Below are 23538 nucleotides of genomic sequence, written 5' to 3'. Positions count from 1 at the left end.
TATATTTTATTAAGTATATTAACTGAAGAGTGACTATTGAAGACTATGGCATTGTTCAAGACAAGTAAAATTACGCTAGTGTCTTTAAGCTACTCAGAATATACCTGAGAGACAAGAAGTAAAAGTAAGGAAGTGGGGAAAAAGCACTGAGGAGAGAAAAACAACAACAACAACAAATGTCATTGAATGTGCGTGTGTGTGCCCATGTGTATGACCTAGTTTACCAGAAATACCCAAATTGGGGACATTTCCTGATGAGGAATCAGTATGTAGCATAAATTTGTAACATATGGTGGGTTACTTTTAACTGAAAGTAGTTGAAACCCATCATAATAAGTGGTGTGGTTGGACCTGTTAAACCCATTTTAATAAAATGTATGATAGGGTCCACCTGGTTTTGGAAATTTCTATGTCAATCCCACCTGAAGTGGTTCTTTCATTCCTGGCACCTAAAACCAAGGCATTGGATGCAGAGAATCAAAGCAACATTTTAAGTGACCCATCTAGAGATTCAGTGTGCAGTTAACTTAGGCACATTCACCAATTACAGTTAGTGTGACATATGATTACTCTTATTTTTTTTTTTCCACTAATTTTCTTTTCATCTTAAAGCCTGTAGCCTTAGGTAGCTAAAGATAATCTTATAGTCTTGATGGTAGTTTGCTTTTGAATTTCCTTCTTGTCTGTTTCCATGCTTGTTTTTACTGGGCTGGTTCTCTCTTTATGGTAGCGTCTTTGAAGACTTGTTGGCTGCAAGGGCTCTGTAGCATCCTCTACTCATTTACTAATATGCCACGTTTTCTGCCATAGTTGTTGCTCTTACTTTTCTGTCTTTCATTCCCCTGTATTTATAATTGAACATTCACTTTCTGCTTTATACTACTGAATGGCTAGTCAAGAGAATTGTGACTCTCATTTTAATTTATTTTAGTCCTCATTTTTCAGAAACGGTATGGTATTGTAGCCCTTGTCCTTAACCTTTTGCACTTTTGTCTGGGTACATTAATCTCTGCTGGGCTCAGTGGCCTCATGTTATTCATTTGGTTACACAGACAGCTAAGATTATGTGTCAGTGTTTCTAAGCTACACTTTTCCATTGGCCATGTAGCCCTATATAAAACTTTTTGTGGTACTGTGTGCTTCTTAATTTATATGTTCTTTTTTTAAATGAAAAATATTTTAAATTATGGATACAAAATAGTTGTACATATTTTTGTGGTAAAATTTATATTCGGCCTACCAAAGTGCTGGAATTACAGATGGGAGCCACTGCGCCTGGCCTAAGTTTTATATTTTTTTATAGAGACAGGGTTTCGCCGTGTTGGCCAGGTTGGTCTTCAACTCCTGGCCTCAAATGATCCACCCCAGCCTCCCAAAGTGCTGGGATCGCATATACAAGAGTAGAATCAGTATTTGGGCAGATAGACCTTGAGAAGATTAGAGATCATTTATTTAGAACTGTAGATTTCACTGCTGTTGTTTTAGTTTATCACAACTTGGGAGCAGGACAGAGTGGTCATGGGTTAACATATACTACATACCCCACATGTCGACTACTATCTAATTAACCTGCTAATGAACTAAATATTTAAATTTAAACCACTGGAATTTATAGTAACATTACATATCCTTTATATATGCAGTGAAGCTTAATAATATGGTCATAGATGAGCCTTTAAAAACATCTAGATGTGTATAAGAGACAGGCTTAATAATATGGTCATAGATGAGCCTTTAAAATCCTTACATTTTTTTCTATTTATTCTTTTTTTATATCCAGTTCTAACAAGAATTCCCTAATGTTCTAGAATACAGTATATTCAAAGCAGCAAATTAGATGTGACTAGGGTTAATTATTAATTGTTGGTATATGGATGAAAAATTATATGTATCTAGAATCATTATGAGTTGGGAAAAACTGGTTCTTAGTATTTCAGTAATCCTTGAGATCAACATTGTAGTAGAGTGAAACTTTTTTTTCATAATAATTATCAGAATCTTCAAGACAACGAATTTTTAAATTATATTCTTTAAAAATTTATTTTCAAGATTCCTGTCATCCCTATAGTTAAATTTTGATGTTGAAAAATAGTTTATATTTCATTTACATGGAAATTTCATGTCTGATAAATTTGCTTTAGTAATTTAGAATAAATGAGTTGTTACAAACTCTACAGTGAGTTTTAAAATAGGATTTTTTCTGTACTTAATTTACATTGATTTCTTCTGAAATTTTCCCCATTTGCCTTTTAATTAAATAAATTAAGAAAATATTAGTTAAATCAGATACGTGAAGGAAAAACATAGTAAGAAATGGTGTTGGTAGGCAGTAGGCATACTTTTATCTCTTTAAAAGTCTGAGAAACTCTTTCCTGTTTTAAAGACTCAATTTTGGTTGGTTGTTAATCAGTAGTGTACTGGCAATGGACTTTGATTTCCTTTGAAGTATACTATGTTATAGAAAATTACATATGTCAGGAATTCTGCAAAAAATAATTTTAGATCTATACAGCATGTCTTTTTAAAAAATAACAAGCATAGAGTGTTTCACATAATTAATTACAATGTATTTCAGTAACTTTTTGGTAGTTCACATTTTAAAACATAAAACTTCCGTGATAGATTTCCATTTACTTTTATAGGAGACCCATCTTATTATTTATTATTTGTACTATGTAAACATTTTTATTTAGTAAATGTTTATTTTATCAAGAATTTATGAATATTTCAAGGCTTGACATTTGGCTGAAAGGAAGTTTCATAAATATAAGCATATATATGTGTATGTGTATATGCATATATATTTACAGTAACTTCTCATTTAATGTCATTGATAGAATCTTGCGAACTGCACCTGGAAGCAAAACTGTATACAGTAGGTCCTTGAATAATGTCCTTTCATTATAACGTTGATGAGAAAAGAAAATTGGTTTTGCTATACATTTTTTGCTTCAAGTTGCAGTTTCCAAGAACTACTGAGGACATTAAATGAGGACTGACTCTGATAGACCTGGAGCGTTATTAATAAAGAATATTTATAAAATACTGCAGTTACACATGTCTAAATTTTATATTGTGCTATATGTGCTCATATACTATATATAGTATAAATAATGTCTGGATCTAATAAAGAACTAAATTGCACATTTAACCAGTTATTTTCACTGAAAATATTTTAATTATGCTGACTGATTTTCATGTTTTGTAACGTTCTATGCTAAATGGCAGTACTTAAATTTTTCTGTTTTTCTGACCTATTTGAAAGTGTTTAAGTTTTACGATTAATTTCTGAGAGAGAATATATGGTGACAAGAATAAGACATACTGTAAAATGTGTGACAGATTGTTTCTGCAGTGACCAGTGTATTGGGTTTGTCTGGCTTATGTAATTTTCTAAATAGCGTTCAGAAATCACCTGATAATATGACCCAGCAACGTTAGATAATTTTGCATTCTAATAAGTTTCTTCATTCCATTTCAAACTGGAAAACTAGAGCTAAAGCAAGTTATTACTAAAAAGGAAACCAAACATAAATATATTTACTTATGTTTGATATGAAATTATGTAGAAACAATTATTTTCATATGCTCTGCAGGTAAATTTTCAATAAATCATTATGTATGTGAGTGTTAGAAAAAAAAGCATCTAGAAATTGCTGAAATTTGTTTGGCTTCAGTAATAGCCATTACATATCTATAATAGTTCTATTGAATAAAGATAGAAACAAGAAATGTATCCCATTTTGTTTTATCGACCTAATTTGAAGTACACCATGCTTGCATTTCCTTTTAGAGTTCAAGCTCAGCTCTGAACATCCTAGTCCCACTTTCGGTATCACCCTTGAGCATCCACAGTTGTGATTATCGATTTGGGTTTTGAAAGCTGCAACTTAATGGACACATATTAAAAGATATTCCAGGTGATATATATTGAGCCCAACAATCTCTAGTGTGGCATGCTTCTAAATTTTTTATACTATTATTATGAAAATTATCAGAGGTTTGTAATGCATGTGCTTATAATGTATTACAAAAACATAACTTTTATGCCCAAGTTGGTATTTTGTGATTAGGCTAAGCAAAAATATAAGGTGGGGGAGGAGGTTAGATGTACAGCTTAATAAAAAGTCCAAACGCCTTTTTGCTTTAAAATCACAAAATATCTTTTAAAATAAATGTGTTTATACATCTTTTCACGCCATACTTGGGACTGTTGTGCTTGAATATATCCTTGCATTTGTTCTTCGTTAATACAATTGATCTGTATTTGCATTTTTTGCCAGAGGCATATGTGAATGTTCTGACTGCATGAGTTCTTTTGCAATCTTTGATTAGTGTGTTTAGTCAAAACGACAGCATTTAATTTGGGTTGTTAGCAGTTAGTTTTTTTCTGTTGTAGAACTGATCGCTAATTTTTTAATGTGAGTAATCAAAATGTAGGGCATGGAAAAAAATTAAGTGAATGCAATGAGGTCCTTTTATTTTGAAATAGAAAAATTCAGCTACATTTACTTTCAGAAAACCAAGTGCCCGCGTCAATATTTGAAATTGCTTCTGTGTTTATAAATGAATAATTGTGTTCTGCCCTTTATTACCTAAATATGCTGTTGTCAAACTGTTATTCATGTGTTAAGTTTTATGTTTATATATTAGGATCTAAAAGAAAAAGAGAATGATGAGCTTGATATTCAGTTGAAAGTATTTGATGAAAACAAAGAAGATGACCTAACTGAATTATCACACCGTCTCAATGACATTCGAGCAGAAATGGAATATCCTTTGACAAACCACAAAACAATTTTGTGTGCATTGTGAGAAAGGGATTTGTGGGCAATTTTGTGGACCATTATTAGAGTTCTTGTCTGTCAGCCCAATTTATATCCATTTATTTATATTAGAACCTTACTATAATGCTGTCCTTGAGATTCATGTTGAGGAATTGTCAGGCTGTCTTGATGATTTACACAGAGTGTATTGAAATCTGCACAATGGCTCACAGTATTATAGGTATACTCTGCTCAGTGGTCTTGAATAAAGAATAGCATAAGGTAATATATCTTACATGTACGGATTTTTTGGGGGAAAAGTTCACTGCGTTCGTATGTGACTATAGGTGAAATACTTATTCAGTTTATTAAATCAAGCTTCAGTGACTTAGAGATACAAGGCAATTCAAATAAATATCTTATTTTGTATTCAAATATTTGTGTTTCTTAACAATAACAAAAATGTTTAGATGCAGTAGTATCTGAATATAGCAAAGCTATGTGGTAGAAGCATCTGAGTCAAATATAACTAGCGTATAACCTTCCGACGGCAACAATTTTATATGAAATTATTTTAGATCTAAGAGATGGTTGTCATAGCATTGCTGGCCATTTGTTTCACACCTGTTATGTTTCTTACTTAATGGATTCCGGTGAAGTTGGGAAACATGTCAGAACCAAAGTGACCTTTGAGTTGGATTTTTTCTCAGTAATGTTTTCTTCCCTTTTCTGCTCCTCGCCCCCACTCCCCAAAGCTGGAAGTAATATTCCCCTCCTTGAAATACCCAAAGTACCTTGTTTGTTCTATTTTATTTATGTACACTTCTGTGCCCCTGTGAGATTGAGGGCAGAAATGTTATGTTTAATCTTTTTTCCTTCAATGCACCTATGAAAGTCTTACACATAGGTATTGGATAAGTGTGTGTGCAATGAATAACAATGTTATTATTATAAGGAATAATTTCTAGTAATTTTTATTCATCATTAGAGATGCCAGTCTACTGTGGCTTCTATAATATTAAATGTTTTTCATATCAATTAATATCTTGCTTTACATAGATTTCTCTTATAATCAAACTTCACCATAAAGCTATTTTTGGATCCATTGTGTAGCCATTTAAGGACCTCATGAGACTTTAGCACAACACTCTTATGTAGGGTCTAAGAAGTAAGCCATCGTATGCTTAATTCTACTTTGGAGAAAATGTTGACATTTGAGGTTATTTTAGGATATTAAATTACATCTTGTCTTTTATCTTTATTTTACCTTGGTTTTCCAGGTCCTCACTTTTATTACAAAAATGGATCCATTTGTGGAAATCTGATTTCTAGTTTACTAGAAGCATCTAAATTTCTGTCACTCTTTATATCTTGTCTCTACTTTTCATTTTTTATCAAATAATGAAATACAAATGAATGCAAACAATAATAATTGCAGATTTAGTAAGTATTTCATCTGGATAAAATAAAACTGATTTTGTGACCTTTTAGCAGTTTACAGCAGCTCATTTGCCTTCTATCTTATGTGGCAGTGAAAATAGAGTAGTAGTGATTTGCATAAATAATATAGGTCCTCTATCACAACTACAGGAAGATCAAAAGGAGACCATTTTCACTGATGGCATTGCTGTTCCAATGGTACCAGCTATAATCTGGACTTTAAAATATGTATAACGGATCAATTAAGATTTTGGCAGTCAGATGGTCTCGGACATGCTCTTGAGGTCTGTCTCTCTAGTTAAAAGATCAAAATGATTCCATAGAATCATTACTTTATGCAGATGTTTAAGTACTGGATCATAGAGTTGAAGGTTTAGAAATAGTAATGGAAGCAAGATTATAAGTCGATGTTTTACAAAGTTAAACTCCTTTGTTATGAATGAGACTCCCATCAAGAATCTTTAATATTTTTCCTTTACTTTCTACTGATATGAATGAAGTCTACCATCTTCTGTATAATATGCTGAAGGACACTGCTGCTGAAAATTACTTCTTATCCATTCTACAACATTTTTTGCTCATCAGAAATGATTATTATATCAGGTAAGAGGCAGTTCTGTGAGTACTATATTTATAATTTGAATTGGGTATTAAAGGAAAATGAACAATGTAGTGGGGCCTATGCACTATATGCATATATATACACAGAGGGTATAACAGTTTGATTCCTTTAGGTAACATTTTCTAAAAGGTGTTCATTTTTTAAAATTTGGCCAGAAGAGAGCGATGCACTTTTAAAAATGGGTACTCCAGTGATAGGACTTTGGTAGGAATGAACCCAACAGACTGCACTGGCCCTGCAATGAATTTTCTTTTCTAGATAGTGATATCACAGAAAAAGCACTAAAGATTCTGGGGTAGAACTTTAAAGGTTTTATCTTGTGCATATTAAGTAAGATTTTACTGTTATTTCTCTTTTTACAGTATTTATCTACTAATAAATGTGATCTTAACATCTAAGAAAATAATAGTGCTAATATTTCAATTTTATGTCTAGTAATATCATCCTTCAAAATAAATGAGTATGATAATAACCACTAAAGTTAAAAGTTTTATAATCTAGTTAAATGGGAATATATCGGAAAACCAGAAAGTTATGAAAGGGCTTCTGAGTGACTGAAATTATCCACAGGCTGGTGACCATGATATTATATTTAACTGTTAAAGAGACTCTTAGTTGTTCTTCATACTCTAATTTGTGTGAAATTCTGACAACCTGGGTTCTTTGATTTCTTAAAACCTGCTTGATTAAAGGGAAAAGGAAAGCTACCATGAGGTCAGCACAGTCTCAACAAAAATTATAGCTGTAAAGCAGCATAGAAAACTATTATAGTTCAGACCAGTACAATAATTTGATGGACATTGTGACATGACAGAGACATAAAAAATGTTTAAAATAGTAAATTTCGTGCTGTTTTTTAAACAGCAAGGCTGCTAATACGTTAAAAATTATTGTATTTTTAATTAAGTTCTAACAAATTTAAAAGGGGTACTGTGCCCACAGGTACTCAGTTAGCTGGGGAACATCATTTATGTGAAAGTATCCATTTCTCAGCAACTAAGTAAGAAGTTATTCTTATATGGCATGTTTTTCATCCTAAGAACATCCATGTGAGGCAGAAGTGTGACAAGCATTTTATTCCACTTAGGGATGATTAACCTGGCTTGAAAGGGAACAGCTGTGTTTTCCTTATTTATTGACTAGACTGAGGTTGTAATCCAGTATTATTTACTCTAGACCTGATGATGACTTGAAAAAACCCAGATGTGTAATATGTATTACTATTTATTCTTATTCTTGGGACCAGACCCATTACTAAAGACGTGGAAGAGCAATTAGAGTCTATTTGGCTTCATTTACAAACTTTTAGTAGGTTGGCTAGTTATCAGCACACTATATTTAGGGAAGTTTATATTGTAATTTGTCTATAGTCATACTTCTTACTACTGATTTTTCTCTGTTAAATTTATTATCCTCTGACAAATACTAAATCTTACCCAAATTTTAATGCAAAAGTGCCTTTTAAAAATTTTTGCAGTATGTGAAAGGTCATTTTTAAGGCCAGAATTACCTTGATAGATTACAGAATTAGGATATATTTTAAAACCTTTGACACTTTAAACAAATTGAAGCAATAGCCATGCATATTAAGTGTGTATGCTTTTATAAAATGGGTCTTTTAAAATGTGTTGCATAAATAGATCCTTGGATAGTCTTGTAGTATAAGTGGCTCTGTCCAGTTTTGTAAGCCTTTATAGCTATCTTGACTAAAAGTGCTGTAGTAAATTCAACACATTGCTTGCCACGTAATGAGAAGAAACTCATCCCTTATTGAAATTGAGAACCTGTGGATGCGTAGAACCATTTCTGTATCCATTAATGTAGGACTAACAGCTCATTTGTTTTTATTAACTTTAGAAAAAATAGCATAGGTACATAGAAAAGGTTGATAAGTATCTTTGAACACAAGCTTGAATCCCTGCAAACTAGATTATGAAGTCACTAGATGTAGTTGATTACATCACAATGGGTTTGGTACTGTAACAGCCAGACCATCCCTAAGCTTAGGCATACCTGTCCTGAGGAAGTGTAGTGGCTGCAGGATTTTTAAAACAACTCCAGAAAAAGACCTAGTTCTTCTAATACGTTGAAAGTCTTCTAAAGAAAATTGATTTGCATGGATAGAAAGGCATTCATGAATACTTTCTCTCTGTTTCAGACCACAATATTATAAAATAATTGAGGAATGCGTTTCACAGATAGTGCTACACTGCAGTGGTATGGATCCAGACTTCAAGTACAGGCAACGATTAGACATCGATTTCACTCACCTGATAGGTACGTATCATAATCCTCATTGTCCTCTGATTGCGTTTTATGCCTTCTGTATTATAAGCACTTTTTAAGTGAAGAAGTTCAGTAAGAAGTTTCAGTTCTTACTGAACTTCTATTCATATCTGGTAAATCATTGTGTCTGTGGGCACTCAATTGCTATAATTGTTAATTTTAATGATCATGAGAGTTCTGCCTGTGTGATTAGAAATATTAACCTATTTAGGGGGCCGGACACGGTGGCTCATGCCTGTAATCCCAGCACTTTGGGAGGCCGAGGTGGGCGGATCACGAGGTTAAGAGATTGAGACCATCCTGGCTAACACGGTGAAACACCGTCTCTACAAAAACACACAAAAAAATTAGCCAGGCCTGGTGGCGGGCGCCTGTAGTCCCAGCTACTCGGAGGCGGAGGCAGGAGAATGGCGTGAACCCGGAAGGCGGAGCTTGCGTGAGCCGAGATCATGCCTCTGCACTCCAGCCTGGGTGATAGAGCGAGACTCTGTCTCAAAAAAAAAAAAAAAGAAAAAAAAAAGAAAGAAATATTAACGTATTTAATAAGTTCCAACACTCCTGGAGGTAGTTTAAGCTTAGTGTCCCACAAGAACCCATTATATTATTATAGATGAATGCATTACTATTTAGAAACACGACTCTGAAATCTTTTCATTTTATACTGGTACTTTAGTGGTCTTATAGAAATACAGTGGGGTCTCATTATAGTTATGTTATTAATGCTCAAGTTTTAGAAAAGAAATACAGGCTCATTTCAATAACTTGAGACCTTCTAAGGCTCTCAAATGGATCAATTTATATTTTCATAGACCTTAGAGTTAGAAAGAATTTGAGGTGATCATATTCATCTCCTTAGATTGCTCCTTATATCATCCTAGACTGGTAGTTAGCGATACTTTTCAGAACAACCTCTGAAGGATGATCTGAACCTTCCCTTGTGAAGTGTGCTATGCTATCTAGCCTTATAGCTAAGCAGTCTTATTTATACTTAATTGGAATCACTGTCGTTAAGGTTCAAGCATGAACTTGTCTTATTTTTAAAGAAAGAAAACAAAAGCTATTGTATGCCAATTATATATTATTTTTTATTCCATAGCACAAGGCAGATATACAGTAACATTCAAAGATGGATAACTTATTATTTATGTATTAATTCTGTTTTAAATGTAATACGTACTTATCAGGCAATCTAGAGACTTATGTAAGTGACAAACCACCAATCACATTCGTGATCGCTCCCTTTTCAGCTTGGTACATTTCCTTATATCTCTTTCTTTATGACCTATCTATCTCTCTGAATGCTGATTTTTCTTGGAGTGTTATATTATGAGAGTTTTTCCATGTTAACCTTCAAAATGTGACTTTTGATGTCTGTGTAATATTCCATTTCGAGAAATACCATAACCATTGCAACCAGTCCTTTCTTTTTGTGCATTCACAATTGTTTTTAGATTTTCGCAGTTATAAATGAATGTGCTGTCAACATTCTTGTATATAAATGTTTGTCTTTTTCTCATTATTTCCTTAGGATTGATTTCCATAAGTGAGAGTATGAACCTTCAAAGGCCAAATGCTTTTCAGAAAGCTTGTGCTAATTTACCCAGCAGTGAATGTGAATTCTAGCCTCATTGCATATTTTTCAATGAGTTTGAAAAACAAGTTTATTTTGCATTTTGTTGAAGGAGTCATAAAGGACTATTTTCAAATATGTGTATTAGCTTATAATCCATTATAGACCATAGTTAGGACACACACGCTACTGTTGATTTTGATCTTATTAATCTTAAACATGGAGTTGTTGTCACCTCTCACACAATAAACTATAGTTTTTTGAAGTATTTTATAGTTGAAAAATAATTGAATACCTGTAAAAATAATAATTTAGTCAAGTAGTAGTCAGTATTCAACAGACGTTTGTTTTGTGTACTGTGTACCAGGTACTACGATTCTTTATCATTAATCAAAAGTGTTGGGTGAGGAGAGATGAAGGGATCAGGTGAGAGAGGATAGTCGGCATCATAAACCCATTGTGATGTTATCCACCTGTCATCTCTGTGATTGTGAACAAATCATTTAACTTCTCTAGGTTTTAGTTTCCTCAACTTTAAAATTGAGTAAGTCACATATATGAGTGGCTCTTAATAGTTTATGGTCAAAATCCTTTGTGAGAAGTTGACAAATGCTTGGAACTTTGATTAGAACACACATAAGTTCATATACACAAAAATTAGGTGCTGCAAGAACTTCTAGGAAATCCGTGGATCTGTATTTTAAGATGACTCGGACCTGAAGAGATTAGAGCCTCTTGTAATGTCACAATTCTTTAATCTGATATCTTTCATAAATCAAATTGTATCAGATCTCTGCCTAAAACTCTCTGATGCCTTTCCATTGAAATTTAAATTCAAAATCATTACCAACCGTGACTAGCACAGCTTAGATATGGCTGTTCTTTGACTTCATCATTTCCTACTTTCCTCCTCAGTTGCTTTAAACAAACAAACCAGCTTTATTGAGGTACATTTGATGTAAGAAAAACTACCCATATTTAAGGTATAGAATTTGATAAATTTTGCTATTAATATAGACACTTAAAACCATCATCAATGTCAAGATAATAATTCTGTTACACCCTAAAGTTTCTGCATTGTCCTTTTAGTTCTTTCTTTCCATGTCTACCACATCTTCCCATCCTGGGATATTACTGATCTCTCTCTTACTAGTTACATTTTATAGTCTCTCTTATTAGTTGCACTTTTAAAAATTTTATAAAAATAGAAACATACAGCATATACACTTTTTGCCTGTCTTCTTGCCTTCAGCATAATTATTTTGAGATTCATTCATGTTGTTGTATTGCCTGTATCAATAGTTCATTCCTTTATATTGCTGAGTGGTATTCCAGTATATGGATATACCACAGTTTGTTTATGTATACCCTTGTTGATGGCCATTTAGGTTCTTTCCAGTTTGGGATTACTATAAATAAAACTGCTGTGAATATTCACATACAATTCTGGGTACTGGTATATATTTTTATTTCTTTTTGATAAATAAATGTAGAATGGCTACAGAATAGAGTTTATATGTACGTAAAATAATGAGAGATACAATATTGCCCAAAAGTTTTTCTTCAGTTATTTATATTCTGAAGTGTTTGATTTGACTTGAGAAGTCTGAAGTCTGTTTCCTTATGTACATGATACATTTTGCCCCAGATCAGAAGTAAAAATCTTTTCAAGAAGAAGCCTGAATTATCGAATATTATTCTGTCTCTCTCTAGCTTTTCTGTGAGACAGTTTTGAATCTTGCTAAGACTATTCATATCTTATTAACATTATTAAGGTTAAACATGGAGTCTTTGCCACCTCTCCACCCATAATAAACTATGGGGTTTTGAAGTGTTTTATAGTTGAAAAATAATCGAATACCCATAAAAATAATTTAATGAGATATGTTTATGGATGCTTAGTTTTGTGCCTTCACAATACTATCATTGAATTCAGTTAGTATGCTAAACAAAGAATATATGATATTTATGTTTTGTGTGTAGTATAGATCAATTTCCATTTAGTAACAATTGACGTAAAAATGATAGTCTGCATTGCAGAGTTATAGGCTAGAAGACATCTTTTGTCTAGTGATCTCATGCCATAATTTTGAATCACTTTTGGTTGATCTTAATAGATTCTTGTGTGAACAAGGCTAAAGTTGAAGAAAGTGAACAAAGAGCTGCAGAGTTTTCAAAGAAGGTAAGCTTATAAAGTATTAGCCATAATCGTTAAGTTAATAATTTAATCACAGTAATACTCTACTTTCTTTATTAATGTGAGGCCTTCTAAATGTTTCATTTATGTAGTACTTTATATTTTTGGATTCAAACATAGCCATGGAATATTGATTTATCTCCTTATAAGGTAAGGTTACTATTGTTCTCTCCTCATCATGTTTAATCCATTATGGAAGAAAAACACTAGCCACATTATACTAAAGTGATACATGAAATCAAATTACATTGCTGAAAGGGTATAGTTGGAAGCAATCAACCAAAATAAATTCTCCCATTGCTTTCCTGCAGCTGTCACTTGCAGTAGGTAGCTCTTTGGAGAACTGTGAGATGTTTAGCTAGTCTTTTCTGTTGTGGTCTTTTGTGTCAGTGCTATTGATAGCAATAACATGTTGCAGTGTTTTCTCTCTTTCTCACTCTCTTTCTCTCTCTGTTTAGACTTAGCTTCTTTGAATTTTGTAATTATCATTTTGTAAGTGATGCTGCTACTTCATGTAGGCCTGGTGGAATTTGAGGATCCCTTTCTGTGTTAATGTCTTAAATGCCTTTGAGTAAATGCCAGCTTTATGAATATCTGAATTGTATTCAGATCTAAGCTTGTCTTTTCCTTGTTTCATGGAAGCATAGCTATAATTTTATTAGCTTATACCACAAGTTTCTCTTTTTCTGTTCTAGAGCCTATTAAGCATTAGCATAGTATTTCTCTCCTGTTGGGTGCAGGCAGAAGGATTGAAGCACACGTCGAAAAGCTCTCCAGTTTTCAGCCTTCTGACAGCAAGATAATGTGCTTACATACTGCTGTCTCTTCAAAGTTATGACTTACCTTGGAGATTAGATAATCACTTTTGCTATCACTTTAGAAATTATAGAGTATTACTGAAGAAGTTACTTCAGGGCATCTGAAGAAATGTCTTTGCTCTTTCAGTTACTAGAATAGATTTTAAGAGCTTGAGCATAAAATGTTTGTGTGGAGCTGTCATTTTTATTGGTGAAAGAAAATGCATGCTTTTTGATTAATAGACCTTTATATTTCTAATGTTCTTGTTTTAAGCAGCACATTTAAAATTCCCTTTGAAAACCTTAGAATCTCCTTAAGTTTTGGCTGGCACTGTGATTACATACTACAAGACTGGAGCAAATTGTGACTATCTGTATGGTAAAGTTTTTTTGTGAGCATATGTATTATGGAAAAAGGAGTCCTGAAGTAATAGAAAAGAAATTTCAGTGTTTGATGCTTTAGCTTCATCACCAACATTTAGAATGAAAACCTGTATGGTCTCCCAGTGGTTAGTTACATGCATCCCCTTGTTCTGGGTCATTTTAAGAGTCAGTATAAAGTCATTTTTTAACAAGTGCTAGAATGAGAGGCAGTAGTTGTGAGGTCTGATCTCAGCTTTTCCACTAATTAGCTGTGACTTTGGGTAAGCCGCTTACTCTCTTTAGATCTTAGTTTCTTCATCATTAAAAGGAAAGAATAAAATTAGTGGACTTGTAAGAAGACCTCTTCCAGCTCACATATTTCAGGCTTCTGTGATCCCCATTTGCTGTGTTTGCAGATTAAGGTAATTTTAAATTAAAAGCAGAAACACTGTGTGCCTCTCCTCCAACATACTAATAAACCATTTATAGAGGAGAAAATGTGTATAGTGTGCTCGTGTAGGTGCCATGATTTAGAAGCACATAGGAGAAGCTAACTTTAGGAGTGGGAATGGGAGTACAGATTGAGATAAATCTTAACACGGATAGTAGTAAAGGCAAACAAGCTCACATTGGAGGACATCCATCTTCTTAATGAGGTAGGAAAACAAGGTCATTGACTGAAGGATATATGGGTCCTTCCCTCCAAGGATCTGGGGTAGGTTTGAAATTTAAAGAAATTAGAGAATATTTGGACCAGGATCTGTGGGACAATTTCCAGGGATTCAAGGAGAGATGAATAAAAGCATTTCAGGTTCGACCCAAAGAGTATTATTATCCAGTTTGGTCACCTACTCTTCAGACTTAGATCAGAATGGCATTTTATAATTTCCAAAGGTCAAAGCTACTATGAGGATGAATATTTGTTAACACTAAACATACTTTTGTATTGTTCCGCAAACTCTAAGATGGTTTTGGGCAGTAAGATGTATCACTTTTAGAAACAGAAATAACATTGTTAGAATAATGTATAGACTTCTAAATTGACTTGAAACAACATTGACAATAAAGGGCAAATAAAATGTTCTATAGCCAGACCCAGGCAGTAGTCACTGGAAATATGTAGGCAGGTTTGTGCCTGCTTAGAGCCCTGTCTGAGGTAAGGCTAAGGCAGGATACAGTGAATAAATATTAACCATTCAGAGTCTTTTTGGCTTAGCACCCCTTATTTTAACCTCTAGTTTTTCCTTTCATAACATGCTATACAAATGTTTTGGTTAACCATCTGAATGAGACTGCTATTAGGGCATTCTACTGTCAGAGTTTGTGAAGTACTGCTTTATGGATTCTAGACAACTAAGATTGCAATAGAAATAATTCCAATTTGTATTAATATACATACATTTGAGCATTCTAAAAGCGCAATTTATTTTCAAGATTAAATATAGTTAAGGAGTTGAAACTGCTTGATGGTTTATTTTTAGATGTCATTTTCTAATTCAGTAAACTTAGAAGTATGGGATGAGGCCACACATGGTGACTCACGCCTGTAATCCCAGCACTTTGGGAGGCCAAGGCGGATGGATCTCCAGAGGTCAGGACTTCAAGGGCAGCCTGGCCAACATGGCGAAACCCCATCTCTACTAAAAATACAAAAATTAGCCAGGTGTGGTGGTGCACACCTGTAATCCTAGCTACTTGGGAGGCTGAGGCAGGAGAATTGCTTGAACCCAGGAGGTGGAGGTTGCAGTGAGCTGAGATCATGTCACTGCACTCCAGCCTGGGCGACAAGAGTGAAACTCTGTCTCAAAAAAAAAAAAAAAAAAAAGTATGGGATAAAATATTTTTAAAATTATTAATTCTAAAATTGAATTTTCAATAACAGAACAATAAAAATGTCCATTATGTGGGAAGAGAGACTTTTCAGTCTACCTTTTCGTCTTTGTATTTTTTTTCAGAAGTGAAAATGTGTTTTCTTACCTTGGGTAGGGGGCATATTTCTTCTTTACTACCGCCACAAGCAATACCCTACCTCCACTTGGATACTTAATTGTTATGAAAATAATTACAAGCTGTGATTTTCTGAGTGATCTGGGAATTCAACTAAGTAAATCTTATTTAATACATAATGTTCTTTAAAGCTTTCTCAAAACTATATTATTAACTGTACATTGATGGTGGTGATCATTGCAGTTCGATGAAGAATTCACAGCTCGACAGGAAGCTCAAGCAGAGCTTCAAAAAAGAGATGAGAAAATCAAAGAACTTGAAGCAGAAATCCAGCAACTTCGAACCCAGGTAATGAAAGAAGATATAGACTTTGTGTCATGTCACAGCGAGTTTGATGGTAGAAAATTGTCTTGTTAGATAGAAGGAAAAATGTGACCAGAAGCAGACTTTTTGGCAGTTTTACATTTTCATTGAAATAACTCTACAGATTTTATATTCCAGGACAATAAATCATTTTAATGCTTGGAAAAAAAGTAAAGCATTAGTTGCTCAAATGGCCTGGAATATTTTTAACAGAATATATTACAGAAGCAAAAGTGTTTTTGAGATGAAACTTTCATGATGATTTAAAAAATTGGGTACATACTATTTTCTTTCAAAAAGAATGTAGAAATAGTCATTAATTGTAATTATGCCAAAAGCTTCTCTTGAGATCTCTTTGAATCTCAAGTAAATTTCCACCTACATTCCCTATGGTGAAAAGCTCCCATATATACTTAAAATTTCAATTAGGGTGTCTAAACTTTCAAACTGATTGTGTATTCTCCTCAATATACTTTATGTCTTAAATGAATATTAAGAAATTGAAGATGGGCCAGGCACGGTGGCTCACGCCTGTAATCCCAGCACTTTGGGAAGCTGAGGCGGGCAGATCACGAGGTCAGGAGATCAAGACCATCCTGACTAACACTGTGAAACCCCGTCTCTACTAAAAATACAAAAAAAAAAAAAAAAAACAAAAAAAATTAGCCAAACATGGTGGTGGGCTCCTGTAGTCCCAGCTACTGGGGAGGCTGAGGCAGGAGAATGGTGAGAACTCAGGAGGCGGAGCTTGCAGTGAGCTGAGATCACGCCACTGCACTCCAGCCTGGGTGACAGAGTGAGACTCTGTCTCAAAACAAAAACAAAAACAAAAAACAAAAAAACAAAGAAATTGAAGATGATGTCTTAACATAGTGGGTACTCAGTAGATATTTGTGGATTGACTAGGTCTGTTTCCACCAATCTCGTGAAAGGTTACTTCAAAAGTCACCAACAAACTCCAAAATACCCAATCCAGGGGCCTTTTCCTTCCCTTAGCCTGTATTACTTATCTCTAATATTTGATCATTTCTTTTCAATAAATTAATCTCTTTCTCTGTCTCTTTCCCTCCCTTTTTCTTGGACTTCTTTTTCTACATGTTTGAGAACTTAGTTTCTCCTTATTTTTTCATCCTTATATGGTGACCTTCCACAATATTCTGTCCTCTGCTCTTTTCTGTGATTTTTTTTTTTTTTTTGCTGTACTATTCCATTCAGTATTATACATTCACATATCCCCTTTTAGTAGGTGTCAAGTCTCTGGAGTTTGTCTTCTAATTCCAGCTCTTGATTAGCTGGCCCCATAGGATGGTCCTGTTGCATGTTGAAATCAAACCCAGTTTTGTGGTTTTCTCTCTTTCCTCAAACCAGTTTGTTGTCCATTCCTATTTAAATTTTACTACCAATTTTAAAGATGGTGAAGCTGGAGTTTTCTTTCCCTTTTCCTTGCCCCACCCACTGACAAATTAAGCTAGTCACTGTTTTATGTCTGTTCTTTCTTCAACTCCACTCATACTACACCTCTTTGCATCAAAACCCAGAAACCTCCAGGTTCACTCTCTTATGATGTCTCGTCTGGACTATTACAATTGTTGCCTAACTTTTCTCCCTCCTCAAATTCATCCTTTATGTCAGTGGCAAATTAATCTTCCTGAAACAATTCCCTGATTATTGTCACTCCAGGCTTTAATATGTTCACTTGTTGCCTATTGCAGTCAGGATTAAATAAAATCTCCTTACCAGGAATGTTAAAGACGCTCTGGCATGGGTTTTTCCTCCCTTATCTCCCCTTTGCAGCCTGGGCTCTGACTGCTCCCCTAACTACGGCCTCCGTTGCAGCTAAGTCACCTTTCCTCCCTTCACATTTGGAAATTACTGTCTCCATACTTAACCCTTCTGCCAGCATTTCCCAGAGATTAGTTACAGAAATGACGATAGGTTGTTCATGACGAAAGCATTCCATAGTCCTATAAATTGAGTACACATGTTCTCATCTTGGAGATTCATAATACTCATTGGCATATTAAAAGTTCCAGATATTTTACATTGAAGAAACCTGCCTACCTCTTTTTCATATCGATTTCCCATACTCATTTGACCATGGCACCTTTTATCTCAGAGCACCCTTCAACATCTCCAGGAAATAATGTTTTCATAGAGCTTAGTAGAGAAATGTTGGCATATATTATTCTCTGTCAGAAATTCCCTCCTTTGCTCATCTGTGTATGTGAAACATATCCTTTAAGGAGAAGCTCATTAAAACATTGTTTGGAAAGCTTCACCAAAAACTCCATTAGCGAATTTCTCTGAACTTTCATATCACTTTTCTAGACCACTAGTCATGGGATACTTGTGTGCCTGCTCTATTCTGCTAGAGCATAGACACCTTGAGGACAGTGTATTTCTTATTGAAGGCCCCACTGTACCTTGCACAGGCCTTTACCACACAGTGAGTAGTTACTTACTTATGGTTAAATTAACTGTAAAAAGTGCAGAATCACGAAGCACTCTCAACTCCTGGCCTCAAGCATTCCTCCTACCTTAGCCTCCTGAGGAGTAGCTGGGATTACAGGTGCAGGCACAGGGCTGTATACTTTCTAGTGTGCACAAAATAATGTCAAATACTAAATTATTCATTTACCATATTCAATTTACAATATGATGTGGTAGCCTAATTTAATTATTCAATTCCTAATTGTTCATGGGAGGCAAAGGAAAGGCTGATATAATTTGATTTTTAAAGGCTGGTAGCGTTTAATGTCAATATTTGAGATTCCTTATTAAATTTGTAAAATAAATATATTTAACTTGAGTAAAATTTTATTTAAATAGTAGCATTTTGTGGTTGTATAAAATTCCGAGAATAAGTATGATCTAATAGAGGTGAAAAATTGAATGATGTTTACAAATGTGTATTACTTTGAATCATGTTGTCCATTAATTAAAAAATGGGACACACATTTTGCCTTTCAAAGTATGAAAAACATCCTTTCATACATAAAATTTGTAGGATAAATTACTAATTTTCTGAACCTTTAATTTTGCCACAATTACTTTTGTCTCAGTTAAGACTATAAAATCAGACTGTTTTCTATAGTTTTGCTACTTTAAAAGTAAAATTAAAATAATTTTACGTATTTTAATCTTGTCTTTCTTTCTAGCCTCAGAGAGAATTGCATTCCAGGAAAGGATGGTCATTTGCTAAGCATAGAAACACTTTAGTTGTATGTATGTATATACATACATTAACATTCATCTATGTGAACAAACTAGTGTGAGTGAATATTATGGGTAACCTTTCCATGATCTTGTCTACCTATGAGTGTTAGCTTTAATATTTTGGTAAATAGGTTAGTCCTTTCAACTGGTTGTTCCAAAAATTTGCTTCAATTTGCTTTCCAAATATATGTATGGCCGTGTACGGTGGCTCACGCCTGTAATCGCAGCACTTTGGGAGGCTGAGGTGGGCAGATCATGAGGTCAGGAGTTCTAGACCAGCCTGGCCAACATGGTGAATCCCCACTTCTACAAAAAATACAAAAATTAGCCGGGCGTGGTGGCGGGCGCCTGTAATCCCAGCTACTCGGGAGGCTGGGGCAGGAGAATAGCTTGAAACCGGAAAGCGGAGGTTGCAGTGAGCTGAGATTGCACCACTGCACTCCAGCCTGGGCAACAAGAGCAAAACTCTGTCTCAAAAATAAAATAAAGTAAAATAAATAAATAAAGATATTTATAAATTTAGTTAGGACAACTAAATAATCCAAGTAGAAAATTTGTATTAATAAAGGTGAGAGGACTAGGCACAGTGCCTCTTGCCTTTAATACCAGCACTTCAGGAGACCAAGATGGGAGGATTCCGTGAGTCCAGAAATTTGAGACTGGCCTGGGTCACATAGCGAGACCCCATCTTTAAAAAAAAAGAAAAAAAATTAGCCTGGGTTAGTAGTGCATGCCTATAGTCCCAGTTAGTCAGGAGGCTGAGTTGAGAGGATCACTTGAGTCCTGGAGTTCAGGACTGCAACGCACTATGATTTTGCCGCTGCACTCCAGCCTGGGCAACAGAGCAAGACTGTCTCTGAATGAATGAATGAAAGAATGAGGACAAAAAGGACACTATCCCAAGAAATTTAATTAACTTTTTTTGTTGTTCACTGAAAATTTGTTTATTAAGTTGTTAATGTTTTACAGAGTTAGTTCAATATTTTATGGAACTTAAAATCCTGAATTTCCCCTCAATAATACAGATGTCTGTAATACAGACATTTGTACAAACTACTACAATTACTGATACCTAATATAATTAGACTTCTATAACTTCCATTTGTCAGGTAAATAAAACACCTCTCAAAGTTACCACAACTTTAGGAGTTCACAAATTCCTATTTCTGCAGTTTTTCATTAGTACATTTTAAACTTTCTTAAAAGAGGAAACCAAAACCTCCAAATCAGAAACCTTAATATGAACCAACATTGAGAAATAGAGTAGTGTAAGAAGCTCTTTTATTCATCACAGGGAAAAGAAATACAGAATATATTAAAAGCTTTAATATGAACCAACATTGAGAAACAGAGTAATGTAAGAAGCTCTTTTATTCATCACAAGGAACAAAACTACAGAATATATTTACTAATTCATTTTCCACTAAAGAGAATACACTTTGTATTTAGAGAAATAAATGCTTATTTACTGGGAGTTGCTTTTGGAGAATGATCCATAGTTGCCCTATCAGTGATCAGATATTGATACCAGGGTCCATCTCTTCTCTTCTAGATTAATCTTTGTACTTCCAGCTCCTTTATCTGCAGTTAAGCCTTTTCAGTTTCAGTCTGAAGGATAGCCATTGTTCTTTTGTAATTATTTTCAGGATCATCATAGAAAATATGGACAATCCATCTCAATATAGGATGCTTATAATATTCCCATTGTTCTGGGATATAGCCTTCTGGAATTTCTACTAGTTCAGTTTCTCCAATGAATACATTCACTAGAGTTTCGCCAATTGCCACTGGAATCCCTGTAAACAAAATGTAGAATTTCAATAAATTCAAAAAACACCTATTGTAGAATCCAGAAAGTTTCATGATAAATAGTCTTTTCTCATGGTCTCCACTGTGTTAAACAGGAGTGACAGCTTTAACAGAGCCATGGGTGAGGAAGCTGCTGAATCCCAGTGGAGTGTCAAGGCACTGGCCAGAGAGCTGCCACTTCAGTGACTGAGGCCTGTTGCAAAAAACTCATGGCTGCCATGACTGCCTTAATTAGTTTTAAATGTTTCATTCAGTTAATCTAATGTCATATCTTGATTAAAACAGATGTATGTTCGTTGGTAGTGGTTTCATAAGAATGTTTATAATGAACAGCTCTACTTTTTCATATATATTTATTTAGCAAAGTGAACCATTGTGATCAGTAATGGTTTAAGGAATGGATATAGATTAATCATCTCTAAAAAGAACGTGATATGGCATGCAATGTTCCCTTTCATCTGTTATGCATTGTCATTAGAGAATGAGCTTGAAGTTACTTTGTGATAGAAATGTGATATCCTCCTCATAATCCTATCTATTTGAATTAATTGTACTCATTGTAAATGGCACCCATTCATGAAGAGACAGTCTTTTATATTAGAATGAGGATGGTATTGGATGTGAGAAGAACCACTTTGAAATTCTAATCACGTTCAGACTCTGAAACTTTTGGTTAGTCATTTAACTTTTTTTGCAGCTAACAGTTTCCTCATCTTTAAGCAGTGAAATAAAGGTGAGATAATAATGCTCTATCTGTATTAAAAGGTTATAATAAGGATCAAAAGAAATAATAAATGTAAAAATGTTGATAAGCATATATTACTATGGAAATGGATGCTATTGAGTATTTGTTATTGGTGTTAGAAGCCAGCTAAGTTACTAGAGCCATGAAACAGACTCTTTGTATAAAGCTAATTAGCCCCCAAGGAAATTGAATCTCTAACCTTGTATTTATTATCCCATATTCAAACCCAACTAATCTAACTGGCCCAAGCCATATACTGTACTTCTTTTTTGCATATATTTATAAAGAAAGTTAATTTTTAATTATTTTAGAGGAGTATTTCAGAAAATCTTGGAAGATACTGTATTAGTCCTTTCTCACACTGCTATGAAGAAATACCTGAGACTGGGTAATTTATAAAGGGAAGAGGTTTAATTAACTCACAGTTCTGCAGAGCTGGAGAGGCCTCAGGAAACTTACAATCATGGTGGAAGGGGAAGCAAACACATCTTTCTTCACATGGCAGCAGCAAGGAGAAGTGCCAAGCAAAAAGGGAAAAGCCTCTTAAAAAACCATTGGATCTCATGATAACTCAAGAATTATCAATTATTCGTTATTCAGTTATCTCCCCTGATCCTGCCCTTGACACATGGGGATTATTACAATTCAAGATGAGATTTAGATGGGGATGCAGAGCTAAACCATATCATTCCGCCCCTAGCCGCTCCCAAATCTCATGTCCTCACATTTCAAAACACAATCATACCCTTCCAACAATCCCCCAAAGTCTTAACTTATTCCAGCATTAACCCAAAAGTCCAAGTCCAAAGTCTTATCTGAGACAAGTTATGTTCCTTCCACCTATGAACCTGTAAAATCAAAAGGTAGTCACTTCCTAGATACAATGGGGATACAGGCATTGGGTAAATACACCCATTTCAAATGGGAAAAATTGGCCAAAACAAAGGGGCTACAGACCCTATGCAAGTCTGAAATCCAGTAGGACAGTCATTAAACCTCAGAGTTCCAAAGTGATCTCCTTTGACTCCATGTCTCATATCCAAGACATGCTGATGCAAGAGGTGGGTTTCCACAAACTTGGGCAGATTTGCCCCTGTGGCTTTGCAGGGTGCAGCCCCCCTCCTGGTTGCTTTCATAAGGTGGTGTTGAGTGTCTGTGGCTTTTCCAGGCACATGGTGCAAACCATCAGTAGATCTGCCATTCTGGGGTCTGGAGGATGGTGGCCCTCTTCTCACAGCTCCGCTAGGCAATGCCCCAGTGGGGACTCTGTGTGAGGGCTCCAACCCCACATTTCCCTTCTGTACTGCCCTAGCAGAGATTCTCCATAAGGGCTCCGCCCCTGCAGCAAACTTCTGCCTGGACATCCAGGCGTTTTCATACATCCTCTAAAATCCAGGCAGAGGTTCCTAAACCTCAG

General features: G+C 34.7%; 1 protein-coding gene across 4 annotated transcripts in view; it reads left to right on the top strand.

Annotated features, from left to right (window-relative positions):
* The window catches only part of DIAPH2 (diaphanous-related formin 2), a 964164-nt gene that overhangs the window by 248194 nt on the left and 692432 nt on the right, over positions 1–23538 (top strand). For all 4 annotated transcript variants that reach the window (XM_011987565.1, XM_011987563.1, XM_011987566.1 and 1 more), the window contains 5 exons: positions 4654–4772; positions 6693–6809; positions 8987–9105; positions 12802–12866; positions 16232–16336. In XM_011987565.1, coding sequence (XP_011842955.1) covers positions 4654–4772; positions 6693–6809; positions 8987–9105; positions 12802–12866; positions 16232–16336 — 525 coding nt within the window. The remainder of the gene's footprint in view (positions 1–4653; positions 4773–6692; positions 6810–8986; positions 9106–12801; positions 12867–16231; positions 16337–23538) is intronic.

Source organism: Mandrillus leucophaeus, unplaced genomic scaffold (assembly GCF_000951045.1).
Source record: "Mandrillus leucophaeus isolate KB7577 unplaced genomic scaffold, Mleu.le_1.0 Scaffold311, whole genome shotgun sequence".
NCBI classification, from domain to species: Eukaryota; Metazoa; Chordata; class Mammalia; order Primates; family Cercopithecidae; genus Mandrillus; species Mandrillus leucophaeus.
This window is presented reverse-complemented; position numbering and strand designations above follow the sequence as displayed.